Source organism: Acipenser ruthenus, chromosome 4, assembly GCF_902713425.1.
Source record: "Acipenser ruthenus chromosome 4, fAciRut3.2 maternal haplotype, whole genome shotgun sequence".
NCBI classification, from domain to species: Eukaryota; Metazoa; Chordata; class Actinopteri; order Acipenseriformes; family Acipenseridae; genus Acipenser; species Acipenser ruthenus.
In genome coordinates this window covers 104070953-104087205 of record NC_081192.1, presented here as the reverse complement: position 1 = coordinate 104087205, position 16253 = coordinate 104070953, and the positions used below count along the sequence as shown (strand labels likewise).

General features: G+C 37.1%; 1 protein-coding gene across 1 annotated transcript in view; it reads right to left on the bottom strand.

Moving 5' to 3' along the window:
• Positions 1-5800: 5800 nt before the first annotated feature.
• Positions 5801-16253, bottom strand: part of LOC117400492 (limb region 1 protein homolog) — a 57708-nt gene continuing 47255 nt past the window's right edge. Inside the window, exons 16-17 of the mRNA XM_034000538.3 lie at positions 6826-6987; positions 5801-5973 (exon numbers count right to left, since the gene is read on the bottom strand). Coding sequence (XP_033856429.1) covers positions 5894-5973; positions 6826-6987 — 242 coding nt within the window. The 3' untranslated portion in view covers positions 5801-5893. The remainder of the gene's footprint in view (positions 5974-6825; positions 6988-16253) is intronic.

Here is a 16253-nt window from a genome sequence, read left to right as displayed (position 1 = left end):
TTGCAGTATTTCCCTGTATTTTGCTCCATCCATTCTTCCATCAATTTTGACAAGATGCCCAGTCCCTGTTGATGAGAAGCATCCCCACAGTATGATGCTGCCACCACCATACTTCACTGTAGGGATGGTGTCTTGAGGCATGGGCAGTGTTAGGTTTGCGTCACACATAGCGCTTTGAGTTTTGGCCAGAAAGCTCTATGTTGGTCTCATCTGACCACAAAACCTTTTCCCACATCGCAGCTGGGTCACTCTCATGCTTTCTGGCAAACTCCAGATGTGCTTTCAGGTGGTACTTTTTGAGTAACGGCTTCTTTCTTGCCACCCTCCCATACAGGCCAGTGTTATGCAGAGCTCTTGATATGGTTGACTGGTGCACCATTAATCCACTCCCAGCCACTGAACTCTGTAGCTCCTTCAAAGTGATTGTTGGCCTCTCTGTGGCTTCTCTCACAAGTCTCCTTCTTGTTTGAGCGCTGAGTTTTGAGGGACGGCCTTTTCTTGGCAGTGCCTGGGTGGTGTGATGCAGCTTCCACTTCCTGATTATTGATCCAACTGTGCTCACTGGGATATCCAAACACTTGGATATTATTTTGTACCCTTTCCCTAATCTATGCATTTGTATTACTTTATCTCTAACTTCTGTAGAATGCTCTTTGGTCTTCATTTTCCTTCAGATTCACAGCCTGACCAATGATCCTTCAACAGTGGGGTTTTTATCCAGAAAATGTGACAGCAACTTTAATGGTTCACAGGTGGAGGCCAATGGTAAGGTAATTGTGTCCTCGTTAGGGCAATTTCTTTCATCGGTGTAAACTGGGAGCTTCAACAGCACAGGGGTTGAATACTTATGCAAGCAAGATATTTCAGTTTTTTATTTTTCTTAAAAATATTTCCGAACATAAAACCAATGTCACCTTACAATAATTGATTTTGAGTTTGTGTTTTAAAATAAAATATCAAACAGAACGAAATTTCAATGTACCATTTGTAATTCAGTAATATGAGAGAATTGGTCAGGGGTCTGAATACTTTTGCAAGGCTCAGTACACAATATGTAGCTGGGTGTGCAGTAATTGCCCAACAAGTACATTAACATTGTTGGAGGCATTTATTTTTATTTTTTAAGGGAGATCATATAATTCATCTTGAAATGGATTATACAAATAAAACAACTTCGGTTTGATCACTGGTTAGTTATTAAGGAATTCTAGGTGATGTCTCCAATTGCGCATAAAGTACACAGTACACAGCCAGTCTAACTTTTGTAAAGTAGGCCTTGAGGCGGTTGTGGCTATAGGGGTGACCGCTTTGTTAGTATATTCCTCTCAACTGATATGATCACTGGCACTTAACAGATTATTCTAACCTGTAACAGCTTTTCCTTTCACAGTCACAGTGACTTTGTGAGATGCCAGCCCCTTGAGGTTACCACAGCTGTCTCCATGCACAGGATTGCAGGGATACACAGCTACACTGCAAACACTCATTCAGTGTTTACTGATCTGTAATTCTCATACATTTGTGTTTGTGTGTGTTGGGAGGAGTAAGGGACACTTAAATTGGCACATTGCTAATTAAAGAAAGCTCAAAAATAGGATTTAAACACAAAAAAGTGTGATTTTAGTATTCTATGTTCTGTGATCTATATAGTGTTTATTTCCCTCATGAAGATGGCCATAAACAACCCACATGCCCCATGAATGGATTATCTGACAGATCATCTAGTACCCGTGTTCTATGTATCTTTTAACATACTCAGCATAATCAAAAGAACACAACACATTCACCATTCATCAAATGTATTGTAAACTGAAAAAGTACACAATGTAAAATTCATACAATTTTTGCAACATTTTTACAAAACTGTTCTACAAACAACAGTATATATATATATAAAAAAAAATACATTCACATTTACAAGTGACATGCAGAAACATCAACAGCTGCATAACCAACAGACTGTTCCCTCGACCTCGGGTATTATAAATTGTAAAATACTGCAAGGCAACCAAAATTTTTCATGAGCTCAGAATACTCCCTGTGCATCCATTGCAAGCGGTGAATAGAAAATAGACTTATTACATGTTATGTTCAACATATCTGCCTACTCCAAGGTGAAAAAATAGAAAGCATGCTACTTTAAATTACAAAAAAAGTAATACACTGCAAATTTATGTTCCCTTGGGTTTAGGGTCATTAGTTATTCAATCTGTAAAAAAATAAAGCCAGTGTTCTAACTAAAGTGTTTGCAAGAATGACACACATAACAAGTACTAACTTAATGTACACTATGGATATTATGAACAAAGGGAAATTAGATGTATTATGGTTTAGACAACATTGAGTCATGATGTACAAAAAAAAAAAAAAATTTGTTCCAGTAACTATAAAATAAATAAAAATTAAAATAATACATTTGGGGGGCAAAAATTCAACAAATCTTGTCTGGTCAATTGAGATCCTGGGCTGCTCCTACAGCAAAGTGTGGTTTCACTTCTATGTAACTAGTGTAGGCAATGGAATGTATCCTTTTTGGTCAGTGCTACTTCGTCACAGTATTGTTAAGCCACATAACCTAACCATGAGGTTTGTTGTTTGGCATTTTTAGAAGTCAAAGGTTATTTGCATCCACAACCTGCCCTGTTGGAAATGTTTTTTACACATATAAAAAGAGTACAGAGCATGGCACAATCATTCTTCTACTGCTAAAAACTAAATGATGTACATATTCAAACACATAATAGTAAATATTCTACATACATCATGTACAGGTATACAACAATACGCTGTATGTATTGTGGATCCCTACAATAAGGACCAGTGAATGATACATGTTTAAATGTGCCCTCTGAAGTAATTCATTATTTGGGGTTTACTACCCTCCCTCCCCAATTTTAGAATGGTAAAGCTGTTTCTCAGAAAATGTTTTCCTTGTAAGAATTAAAGTATTTCAGAATAAGAAACTAGTCGTCAAGCCTTCATTTTACCGTTCAATTCACATTTCAATTCCACGCATAGTCTTGGGTGTATAAAAAGCTCGATCATGTACAGGACTGAATGTCTACTCTAATTTCTACTAGCTACTGTACGGAAACCCAGCCTTGTATATAGAGCAGGGGCTTGTCCCTCGTATTGTCATTCAAATGAAAACAACATGTCATGTGTCCTTATCGAGAGAGCCATGTCTGCTGTAAAGCTAAATTACCCAAATTCCATCTATTGAATTGTGTCAAATAATTACTACTGAAATACCACTTTTAAATGAACACTGAAATAAGAAGTGTGAGATAGTATGCAAAATGCATGACCCCCCAACCCACCCTTTTTAAGAAAAGCCAGCTGAATCTGTTTAAGACATCTTTTTCAGATGAGGGTATTTATCAACTACTGAAAATTGCTGTTGACTAGAAGCGCTCACAGTGAATCTGTCATTAAATACACACTCACAGGACAACGGAAAAACCTTGCAACAAACTAAGATGTTAGCGATGTCCTCTTCATAAGGCATATTGAGGTGTCTGATTTGAAACTCAAAAAGAACATAGCAATCTACTGCCATAACTGCGAAAAAACCATGTAATCAACCCAATAGGTAGTCATTGATAACAAAATACAGACAATCAAGCTAGGAAAAAAACAAACAAACTGAATCAGTGTACAGATAAACACACTAGCACAGCATACTGTTATTTACACATTTAAACATGAAAATGATGTTACCTGGACAGTTATCCCAGAGGTCCCTAGCTTAACCTGTAATCCGTTCAAACAATTTCTGATGAGGACATGAATAAACTTCATGAAATCGTATAATAAATGCAACTATTGAATGTGTGAAACAGCAAACCCCTGGTTTCACCATGACTAGCAATCAGGATTTTCAAACGCAGGTTGCCACACACTAGCTTAGCAGAACCCACTGGCCGCATAAACCCTTTCTGTACCATATCATGCCACAACAAGCTAAAGTGCACCAACAGAATATAATAAACCCATCAAAAACCGATCAGTAATAAATCAATTCACCAACTATATATGTAACTGCTAATCCAAAAAAGAATACTGCTTGGTTGTAATGTAATATTAATATTGCTCAGAGCAGGAAAGAGTATATTAGAAATGTACCAACAATGAGATATACAGTAGTACAATTGTTTGTTTTTGTTCAAAATGTAATTCTTGTGTACTGTATTAAGTCAGATCTAAAGGGTGTGCATATAAACTATTCAATACAACAATGCTAATGCCCCCCTCTAAACTGTATATTTGGACTATTTTATCCAGTGTTTTGTAGATTTTCTTTCATTATAAAGTGTTGACTTTTAAATTTCTGCACATTACAAACTGGTTTAAAAAAGTTAACATACTGATTATAGTTCTTAGTCACAGTGGTGCTTTTGAGATAGAGGGAGTAAAAAAAAAAAATACAATTAAGTATTGTTGTTTTGTAACATAACACATCTAAAATATTAAAAGAGGACTAACCTTTCATGACCTTATACACTTTTTTTATTTTGGTTCCATTTACCTAACATGTGAATTGTCAAGTCGCATGACTTATCCAGCATTGCAGTGTCCCTATACTGTACTCTGCAACCACAATCAGCATTCGGGCTGTGTGGATCAAGGCTCTGCCCAGAATAGCTCCACATCGCCCCAGGCCAGCCCAATGCCGGAGCAAAGCTATCAATGTTCTATTAAATCCTGTTTCTCATCTGATCCCACAGAGTAGGTGCCGTCTGCAATGTTGCCTATAGCGAGAGCTTTGCTGTGACCTGTGATCGGGACATTCTGTACTTTACTTTCCATAAATCAATATAACACCCATGAAAGGTGCTAGAAACTGCAAGCCTCTTTCCTCAAGTGACTGCTCTGGAGGGAGAGGATGCTCTGGTCACCAAGCTCATCCAATCTCTGGACTCTCAGAGCCTTTTCATTTTCCAGAGCCAATATAACGGTGGTTATGTGATGTGGACAGCTGTCCACTAAAAGCTGGGCTGAAACCACAAAAACTCAGTTCACAGATACCCAGCAGTCATCAGATGGTAGTGGACTTCATTCACTACCAAGCTTAGGTGAACTCAACTAAAGCTTTAAATGTGAATATGGATCTGCTGAGCCACCCAGCTCCTGTGTGCTCTCCTTTATAAAGTGAAGGGTTACAAACTGCAGCATCAGATTATAGAATAAAACCGGCATTAGCATAGCATCAATCTCGAGCTGCCAACTTATATAGAGGCAGTTCTGCAGAGCTGGAAATGTACAGCTGCGTTTTAAACATACAAACAAAAAACAAGAAAAAAACATCTATGTTAACAGAGAGATTTTCTTTTTAAAATGGCTGTTAAATAAAAATTTATTTTTTTATTTTTCATCTCAGTGTAAAACAAATGCAACTGGCCTAAAAAAAAAAAAGTGTCAAGCTGCCAATGAAAACTGTGATTAATGGTTGTCTTTGGCAACCTCCAATATCTGTTGATGAACAAATTACAAGAGGATTACCTGAAGAAGTCCCCCATCTTGTTTATTAAAAAAGCCTGCGATCTAGTTGGTAAAAAAGATGAAGGTTATCTGCTGGGGTTACAACCCACTGCCCCCGAACCCAGGGCTCGTGCATATTCTGCAGACTGCACAGACTCATATTTTGCAGTGGGTGTGAATCTGTAAATTGAGCCACTTTCTACAGGATTAATGGCCCTCTGGAATCAGGGAAGAATCCATGCATCATGACTGGCAATATACTTGTGAACAGGCTCAGGTCCTTCAAACATATCCCAGACACAATTGTACTTCTGGGGGGGGGGGGGGGGGGGGGGGAATCTACGGATTGTCATGAGGTGGAAGCTTTCCCTTCTTGTATTCAGTCTTTGTTGCTTATTTACTGGTCGTATTTTCACAGTGACTTCTGATGCCCATTTGCAGAATGCTTTTCCGGTTCCCTTGTGTTATTTGATAGGTGTAATTTATCTAGACCTGGGTAAGAAAAAAACAAAAAACACAACAATGGAATGAAACATGATTTTAACCCTTAAACCGTTAAAACGCTTTGGCCTATAAAGTAAATTCATTTATAGGTCTCCTTGCATCCGACTACCTGGACTTGTTAGAACAAGCTTTAAAAGGTTTTTTTGCTGCCACATCTATGGTAGAAGAATATTACTTCCAACACAATTGAGTCATTTTACGTAGTTCAGGTCTGACAGGAATTAACACTCTACACCTTCCTGGTGTGATTTCACATCACTCGAGAGAGCAAACACATTGATTTATCCCACAATAGTTTTCAGAGTTAGTCAAGTGTTTTTAAAAAAGAAACAATGTCATTTTTTTAAAAAGCCTGAATCAAATCAGCAATTCAAGATAGTGCATATACACCCTGTTTAAAGCTACATTTTGGTCTGCTCAGTTTCTCATACCTGATTTTGCGAGAGATTCGTTACATATGTATAGTAATATACCCTGGTATCTGAATAGATCATCGTCTCCTCTTTAAACATATGCTAAATATTTGAATGAGCAAGACATCTAACAAGTTGAATGGTACCTAGGAAAGCAGTAAAACTGGGGATGGGGAGTTTGTTGCTGGATAACTTCACTCGGACTACGTGCTTACTAAATATCGGTATCCCTGAACATATATATCTATTTTGAACTACAGTATTTTAATTTCTAGCTGGCATAACTTTACCATAGCATTTTAGCAGCTTTATATTAATATGAGCAAAAGACAAATCGGTTGAAGTTGGATTTTACTATTCAGTGATTCCAGCCGAATCGTTGTATTAATGCGATTAAAATACAGCAAGCTGTACCACAGAGCTTTACCTAATGCCTTCAGAAGCTCTTCCCGCACAGCTGAGGTAAACTTTCTGACCAGACACAGTGTCGTCACAACAGCAAACAGTATGTTGTAAGACAAGACGATGTAGAAATTTCCCAACCAATTGAATCTCCCAAAGTCACCCAGGAGATCAAACCTTGTTATACCTGGAAAACATAAGCAGAGACAGCACATGAATCAAACAGGGTGTAGCACAACGATTTCAAGGTGTTTGTTACATCTGCATCAGTAACCCTGATGAAGCATTGACTTCCAATATACACAAATAGTCTCATTAGGCCATAAATCTTCTTCGGATTTCCTCTCATAACTCACATGCTGAACAGATGGACATTAAAAACAATTGTCTAAACCACAACTCACAAACATAATTAATACAATAATTACTTTCTCATACATTGGGAAATAAAAAAAAAAACTGAAAACATATGTTGTCTTGTATAAGATGCTTTGCAAGAAAAAGCACCTTATACCATAAAGGGGCCAGGCACATTGATTGAACATATCCATTATATACTACAGGTCCACCTACATATATTGATAGGTGAGTGGGTGTGTAGCGTGTGTGTGTGCGTGTCTGTAGCTCTGTGGTTGGGTGCTTATTGCTGAAAGCATGCACACTAAGAGCATGCAGAGTCATCAGCAAGCTGTACCATCCTACTTGGATACCTGGACAAACAGTATTAAATGGAAAGTAAAGCCTAAAATAACAAGTCTGTTAGTAACACAGCTGTCAATACAAGATTAGAGAAATCAGTATCATTAATAAATGTGGCAGATGTACAAGTCACATGAGCAGGCATCGCCTTACATAACTTGTATAATAACTTGTGCTAAAGCATTTTATAAAAATGTGTGACACAGTATTTTTAATGGCCACCACTATACCTCCGATTGCAGGGGCACCAAATGGCACACTACATCTAAAATATTTACCAGATTATGAGCAGACAGACATGGTTATCCCCAAGCATATTGAATGTGCTAATTAAGGAACAGCTTCCGTCTATATCCTCTTTAGAAAGAAAAGAAGAAAAAATGCCCCCATTGGGCTTGTCATTTCATTCACCAGTGTGGACAGGCATAAAAAAAAACTAAGCACAGCAACTACCTTTGATGAATTAACAAGAAAAGAATGACAAAAAATGCTGTGGTCTTTTAAACAAAGAAAAGAGCAACTTGATAAATGTACAAAAATGAAGGAAAAAAACACATGGGAGTTGCCTACCTTCTCCAAATATGTGTGGGAAGAACAAATTAACCCTGACCTTTATTCATGATAAAAAAAGTGTTGACTACCGTTTAATAACTCATTACTTACAAAGGTCACTGGAATAATACCACAACATAGCCAGACTTCAGCTGGGGCCTTCATTCTGAATGCCAGTACTTCTATTCACTTAATCGTGCAGTCTCATAAAACAGAGAAACCAGATATAATAGAAGAGCGCTTGTGCAAACTGGGAACATTTACTAACCACACCTAACACACCACAAACCTCCATGGAACCAGCCTCCTTTAAATACACCTGGGTCAACTTTCCATTTACATATTTCAAACTCAAACAATAAGCAAGCACAATCTTGTTGCTCACAATAGCTCAATGGGATTCTCTCACTGCCTCCTTTTTCTGACTTTGTAATATGCAAAAACTCATTTCCGGCACCATTAACCCTTTCAATCCTGGCGGGACCTCAAGGTCCCATCTTATCTTAGTGCCGTGTGTTAACATACAGCGTCGGAAATCATGTTGGAACCTCACGGGACTCCTAGGTCCCAGTCTGAGATAGTGTATAACTATTTGTGTAAAAAAAAAAAAAAAAAAAAAAAAAAAATACAAACATGTCCTGCTCAGAAGAGAAAATAGGAGGCACTTTTTTTACACAGAGAATTGTGAGGGTCTGGAACCAACTCCCCAGTAATGTTGTTGAAGCTGACACCCTGGGATCCTGCAAGAAGCTGCTTAACGAGATTCTGGGATCAATAAGCTACTAACAACCAAACAAGCAAGATCGGCCTAATAGCCTCCTCTCGTTTGTAAACTCTCTTATGTTCTGATGTTCATGTTTATTCTTCAGCTCTGCAAAAATAATTCAGGACTGAAAGGGTTAATGCAGTAGCCCTTATAACTATGACTGAACTTGGAAACAGTTTTTTTTTTTTTTTTTTTAAAGCTTTTAATGATCAGGGAGGATTGCTAGTGAAAGCGTTTCAAAATGGTTTCAATCAACAATCTCTGTAGAGGACATATCAGGGAGCAATGAAATGCATTATAATTAAACATATTGATGGTAGAGGGGATGGTACAATCTACTCCAGCTTCCCAGCTCTTGTGTAAAGACAACCTGTTGGGCATTATTTAAGCTTCAATGCCCAATGAGGAGGAGTCTAACTCGCAGATAATGACCTAAGGGGGTGGTTGGGCTCTCAACAACCCTTATGTCATTATCTTCCAGTTAGAGACCAACACAGAGGTCATTAACGTTATTATAAACCATATTATTGCAATAGTTTGGGCAAGTTAGCCCCCTTCAAACAATGTTAAAGCTTTAAAAAAAGGGTTTTAACTAAATATTCTTCCACGATTTATAACAGAGCCTGTGAAACACTGATGTGATTAAGTCAGTTGATTGAAGAAATCCTTGCTGAAAGAGTAGATACTGAGATCTTAACGCCTTTGTCCCCTGCACTCTTCACAAGAGAAAATGTCTGAACACAGATTCTATGAGTTAACAGAAAATGAATTTCGAAACGTACTACAAAAAAAAAAAAAAAAAAAAAAAAAAATGCTCCAAACAAACATGGTGACTAAAACATCACTGTCACTGTTTTCAGACTGAAATTCAAACAAATTCAACTCGACGATGTAAACAAATAATGACGGGCAGGATATAAACTGGATTATGCAGCAGTCGGCAGACCATACGGCAGGAGGGATGTTTTGGGTTCAAAGTAAAAACAACAGGGGCTTTAAGCAATCTAGGCAAATCACAAACATGTATTTTCTAGGTCTGGAAAAGTGCAGTATTTCTTAAGATTTCTTACATAGTACATAACCCCCCTGTAGTTGTTTTGTTTCAATTGGTATATATTTTTTTTCATTAAACAAAATGGTGAGAAGTTTCATTCAGTTTTCTTTTCTCGGATACAATTCCATTCGGAGGACTTGTTGCCCAAAATGGTTTTCAAAATGAATTGATACTGCTGGTTTAATACACAGTAATGAGGCTTTTTGTTCACACTAGTGGGCGTTCACTGGTAGATAATGACCTGTTAGGTTTATAATGCGAGGTATGCGGCAGTCCTTCGAGCGTGATATCATTTTCATACCAAATAGATCCCAAAGCAAGGGTTCCATGCACCCAAAAAAAAAAGCAACAGGATCATTGACATCCACAGATGAAAAGATGATCTCTCTTTTGTATTTTATCAGAAGGATAGCTCTTTTAATACTGCAACTTCCAAACTTCATGCTGGGGTTTTGCCAGACTGAGTAGATCCTCCATTTAGAACCATCTGTCTTGGAGGACAATATGCTGCCTGCTGAGCTATCAACACCCTGTTGTGCTGTATTTATTTATGCTGGGTTATTCTAGAGTCTGGTCTGGCATCAATTTGCAGTGTTGTGCTACTGTATGGCTATACATGCTTTTATTTATTACAGCAATGCCTTCCACTTATATACTTGAGGTAATATGCAATACATGCAATCATAAACCTCACCTCATCGGTAGGATGAGTATTATTAACTATTGGGAACACAGCGCTTTCCAGCTAAGCTGTTCTAACTAAACAGAAATATACAGGCAGTAAAGATGATTAAACACACCATTTTAACATGGTTTTCTGGAAAAGCAACAACCCCATCTAATCCCTTTGTGTTTAAAAGCATTTAGTATTCTGTCTATATTAGGGACATCAATATTGTTTAATTAGGTATTCAATTATACTCGTTACTGTGGTAGTTTAACGTTTAAATGATAACAAAAAGTGACACTGGCATATACCTCTATTCCGTACACAATCAATATGTTGGTTATGTTATTGTACTTACCAAGAATCATTTATCCAGTGCTAAAGTTATTAGGAACAGTAAACAAATGCAGTGCAACCAAAGCTGCAGAACAGAAATCAATTTGAAGACCACAAATCCAAGAATATTCAAAATATTCTTTCAAGATGAAAAAAAGTTAATACAAGTTCAATTTGAATCTCAGTTTACAGTAGCTGCGTTTTCCTTGAATAGTTTTAATTGTCATCCAACTTCAGTTGTTTTAGTTTAAGAGAATTCAGTTAAAAAAAAAGCTCCAGAACACAAAGCCTGTAATATTCTAAAAAGCTGTCAAAAAAGTTCAGCTTCAATCAGAAATCCTAATTTAAAAAACGAAAATAAATAAAAAAATAATAAAGTTCAATGTTAACAGTAGTTTAACCTCGTCATTCTACTTCAGTTACATGCTTTAAGTTGTTTGTTTAAAAAAATGATCATCTCAACATGCTCCGGGGTGAGTCCACTGCAACTGACTGCAAGTCCAGCAGCGGAAGAAACACGCTCCGAGGGCACCATGAACCGTGTGGTTATAATTTGCCTCAAAGGCACACAGTATTTCATCTCCACAAAAGCCATTCATTTGAGAAATACTGCACCTTCAACAAAACCTACTGGCAGCATGTCTTCAGTTATCATAGTGCACAAAAGCTCAGTTCATTTCTCAGCCCGGGTTGTGCCGCATCTACGTGAACTTTCAGAAACAAATGTTGTCAGCGTTGTATGCTTACTGTCATCTTTATTTCCCATTGAAACACATGGGTGCTTAAGTTTCAAATGATTTAGCATTGTTCCAGTGCTGTTTGAAGAAGTAAATTCTGCCTTACATAATTTACATTTAACACGTTTCTTTAACTTTTTAGAAATGATTCCAGCTCCTTTTCGAACGACCCATGTTAGCTACTAGCTGGATTCTCCTTCCTGTCCACGCAGATGCAATCAACCTGTCACTACACGGCATGCAAAATAGTATTTACCTCACATTTTATGGATGTATGTGAGACGAATTTATGTAGTTGTTTTTTACTCTAGTTTAAATTAATTAAATATATATTCAACGTTTAAGCAAAAGTTATAGTTTAAGCGATTAAACTACTAACATTACCTTGAGAGACAGCCTAGTTTTCTGTGACAAGAGGACTACTTGAATTAATTTAGCACATGCTGTCAAACTGCTATCAGATACTGGTTTAAATCCCTTTACTTTGTGTAGTGACTGAAATGGCCAAACATTTTAACCAAAACAATATGCTCGTCTGTACATCTATAGTAATGAACCTGTGGTATTGTAATGCATTAAAAGGGCTTTGAATCTAAATCAAGTGGCATCAAGCTCAAATCAGAACTGTTCATATCTGCTGGCAGCAGACCTGGAAATGGCCCCATTTGAATTGGGACTCCGTCAACCATAGACTGCAGCCTGGCACAGGTTTCTCCAAATCGTGTGCATTTACAAACAACATGCAAAACTTCAAACTGCAGAAAAAAGATGAGAAGCTGAACATCTGATTGCCAAGACCCCAGAGTGCACTATTCTAAAAAAATAAATAAAAAAATAATAATAATAAAATAAAAGAAAATAAAAAAAAACAAAGCCAGGGCCTATACACTGCATCAGCTTGTTAAGTAATACGTCCCCATACTGTTCAGGAAATCATTCTAAAGAAACATCTTCAAAAAATTAGCATTGTGGCAGTACAAAACAACAAATAATTGTGGAAGGAAGTGGAGTGTTGTGTATATTGTACTTCTGCCGCTGCAGTGATGATGCAACTTGAAAGGCTCCCTGAGTTTGTCTGCATTCCAAACCAGTCTGAAAGGGTCTTGGCATTAACACAATGACTGCTGTTGGTTTTGTTAACAGATTTATACAAGTTGACCAGGTGCTGGCATTGATATGATAATTGATGCTACTTTTTCTTCAAAAGATTTAACTAAATCCACCAGGTGTTGGCATCTGTATTGTAGATTAACTGATAGACTTAAGAAAAAAAAAGAAAAAAGAAAAAGATGAATATTAAATAAAAGGTTCCTGAAGAAATCCCTGGGGTTTTTTTTATACATAGATTTGAACCCGCAGGTCAGACTCTGATGAAAGATGTGCCCAAACATGTAGTCGTGGACGAGATGTTAAATGTGCTCTGCAGGAGTAGAAGGAAAATCATTATACTTTACAATTGACAGGAATTTACCCGAAGCTTGGAGTCCACAAGCACAACCTCAAACTTTAGGGCACTTATTGTCCTATTAGATTAGAATCATACAATACCAGCAATACCAAACCACTATGGAGAACATGATGGCCCTGCTTCAATTGCTAACACAGGACTATGTGTGTTTATTTTTGATATTTTTGTATTTATTTTTACTTTCGCAGGGTGGGCTGATTTGATGTTCCCCTCAGATTATTTTTGGAATTACATGATCTTAATCTTTCCCTGCTCTAGACGGCATACTCTTTCACCCCATGTGGTTTAGCTCGTCTGTACTTAAAGGTAACTGATGCATGCACATAAAAAAAGGGTCCTCAATCGCCTAATAATGTCACAGTACTTGAACGGTCTGAAATATATTTATGAAAATGGAGAGTGTATCGGATTAAGCCACATGCAATATGAAACATCTATAGGAGGCTGTTTTAGAATCCCCCTTGCTTTGCACCAGCGTTCCCACTATCCACAAATCGCTGCAAGTAAGACATTGCTTTTAACATAAAAGCAAAAGTTACATCTCTGTGTAGGGCTGCAGCTTGCACTTAGAAAACAGAAAGAAGGGATGATCCCACATGGTTCCTTTCTCTTCATCTCTGTACGGAAACTTTTTCTACCTCTAAACTGTTCTCTGTGTCTACTGTGGTGATCAGCTTCACTGTAGTCTCTCATATTGTACTTGTGAGCACTCCTGCTCCACTGTGGTTATCAGCTTCACTGTAGTCTCTCCAGGTTATCTGTCAGTGTCACAGGGTACAGTAATGAAGTCTCCTACAATGCAAATGGATGCAAATCTTTGTTGTTGTTTCTTGTTTGTCGGCTGGATTATTTCCCAATATGAAATCTGTGCACCACTGCTTCTTTAATTGAACAGAACTCTCTGTATATGTGATGTCGAGTTCATTCCATGATCAAATGAGAGTAACAGTAGCTTTGCCCAGATTACCTTTCCCATCACACTTAAAAAAGCTACTTTTCCCCTCTTCATCCTGCTCATTTTTTGGTATACTGTGAAAAGACTCAATGAATCTGTTTAACGCATGTATTTATTTTCATCCACTGAATGACACTTGGAATAGCCTGTAAAGCAATGCATATTGGTATTCTGTGAAGCACCACATGACCCTCTGTAGTCTAACACCCACCATTAATCCTGTTTGGACAGCTGTGTCCGTGCATCTGTTAGCTTCATTTGAATTGTTCCATCTTTTTTTTTTTTCTTTTTTCCCCCTCATTCAATCTCTATGGTAAACTATTGAAGAATTTAGTTTGTTGATCTAAAACAGTGGTGAGCCTTTGCCACCTATTTTGTCTGCTTTTATAATAGAAAGTACACCAATATGATGCGCTCCTCACATAAAATTGTATGAAAAGTAATTGTATCTGTGTCTGTACAGCATACCAAAATTGCTGCAGATATTTTTCATTAGGTATATTCATTGTTAAAATAATTTAAATGCTTCTATGTAAACCAAAATAAAGTAGTCAATCTCTGTGTGTGTGTGTGTATGTATAGATAGATAGATAGATAGATAGATAGATAGATATTAAGTGATTTACCAAAATGAAATTCTAATTAAAAAATATTCATACCCTGAAAAGGTAAATTAAATTAATAGCTAGTTGAGGCACCTTTAGCAATAATAACCTCTTTTAAACAATTAGGATATTTGTCAATGAGCTTTTGGCATGATTCTTTACTGATTTTTTTTACCTGATTCTACCTAATTTTTCTTCAACGGAAAATTGTTCCAGTTCATTCAAATTCTGAGGACTTCTCTTGTGCACAGCCTTCTTCAACTCATACCAAAGATTCTCAATCAGATTTAGATCGGAACTTTGACTAGGCCATTCCAGAACCTTGATTTTATTCTTCTTTAACCATTCTGAAGTAGATTTTGATGTGAAGTTTTGTAGCGGAAGGTTTCAGATGATTGGCCAGTACCTTTTGGTATGCTATGGAATCCATTTTACCATGTATTGGAACTAAATGTCCTGTGGCATTAGAGGAAAAACAGCCCCACAGAAGGATATTACCACCACCATGCTTGATAGTAGGCATGGTTTTCTTTTCTTTGTACGCCTCACCAGACTTTCTCCAAACGTAACGACTATCAGCGAGACCAAATGGCTCGATTTTTGTTTCATCACTCCACAAAACCTTTGATCAGAACTCATATCCATCATTCAAATGCCGTTTTGCAAACTTTAAGCGATTGTCCTTGTGATGTTTTCCTTGGCCTGCGACCATTGAGACCTTCACCATGCAATATTCAACCTATGGCTGAAATGGAAACCCCAGTCCCACTTGCAGCCAATTCACTTTGAATATCTTTGGCAGTCAATCTCGGCTTGTTATTAACCTTCTTCACAATTCTTATTCTTGGTGAAAGAACCTTCTTTCTTCCAGACCGAAGGAGCCTTGTGCCAGTACCATGAGTCTTGTACTTCTTGATAATAGAAACAATAGTTGAAATTGGGATACTCATATGCTTGAAAATCTTCTTGTATCATTCTCCAGCTTTATGACAATAAATAATTTAGTACCCAAGGTCTTCAGATAGCTCTTTACTTTGTCCCATATTGACTTATTGTTAATGACAGCAATCATCTTATACCTAATCCTATTAAGAATGTTCACCTACAATCCAACATTTTCTAGAATTGGGTTCTGCATTATCATATTGAAATGTCCAGCAGCTTGAAGACAATACTATCATAGCATCAAAGGGTATGAATACTTTTGAATGATCATTTTTGGAGTTTTGCAAAAAAAATGCTTTAATAAAATAATTGTAGACATCTACTTGTGATTTTTTTTCCTCATTCACAAAAGCAAAACTTTTGGTCCGGAATATTTTTCCTATAATTATTTGTTTTTGAGAAATTTCTAGAAATTATAAAATTTCCATTGGGGTATGTAAACTTTTGACTACAACTGTATATTATGTGTATATATATATATATATATATATATATATATATATATATATATATATATATATTATAAATGTAGACAAGGGACTGGGAGTTCGTGGGTGCTTGCTCTGGCTGGAGTTGACTCAGCTATGGCACAAGTCTACAATGTAAACTCTGCGGTAGTCTTGCCTCCTGTCTGCAAAGTGAGTCAGTTCTCCAGCAGCAGTAAGCAGG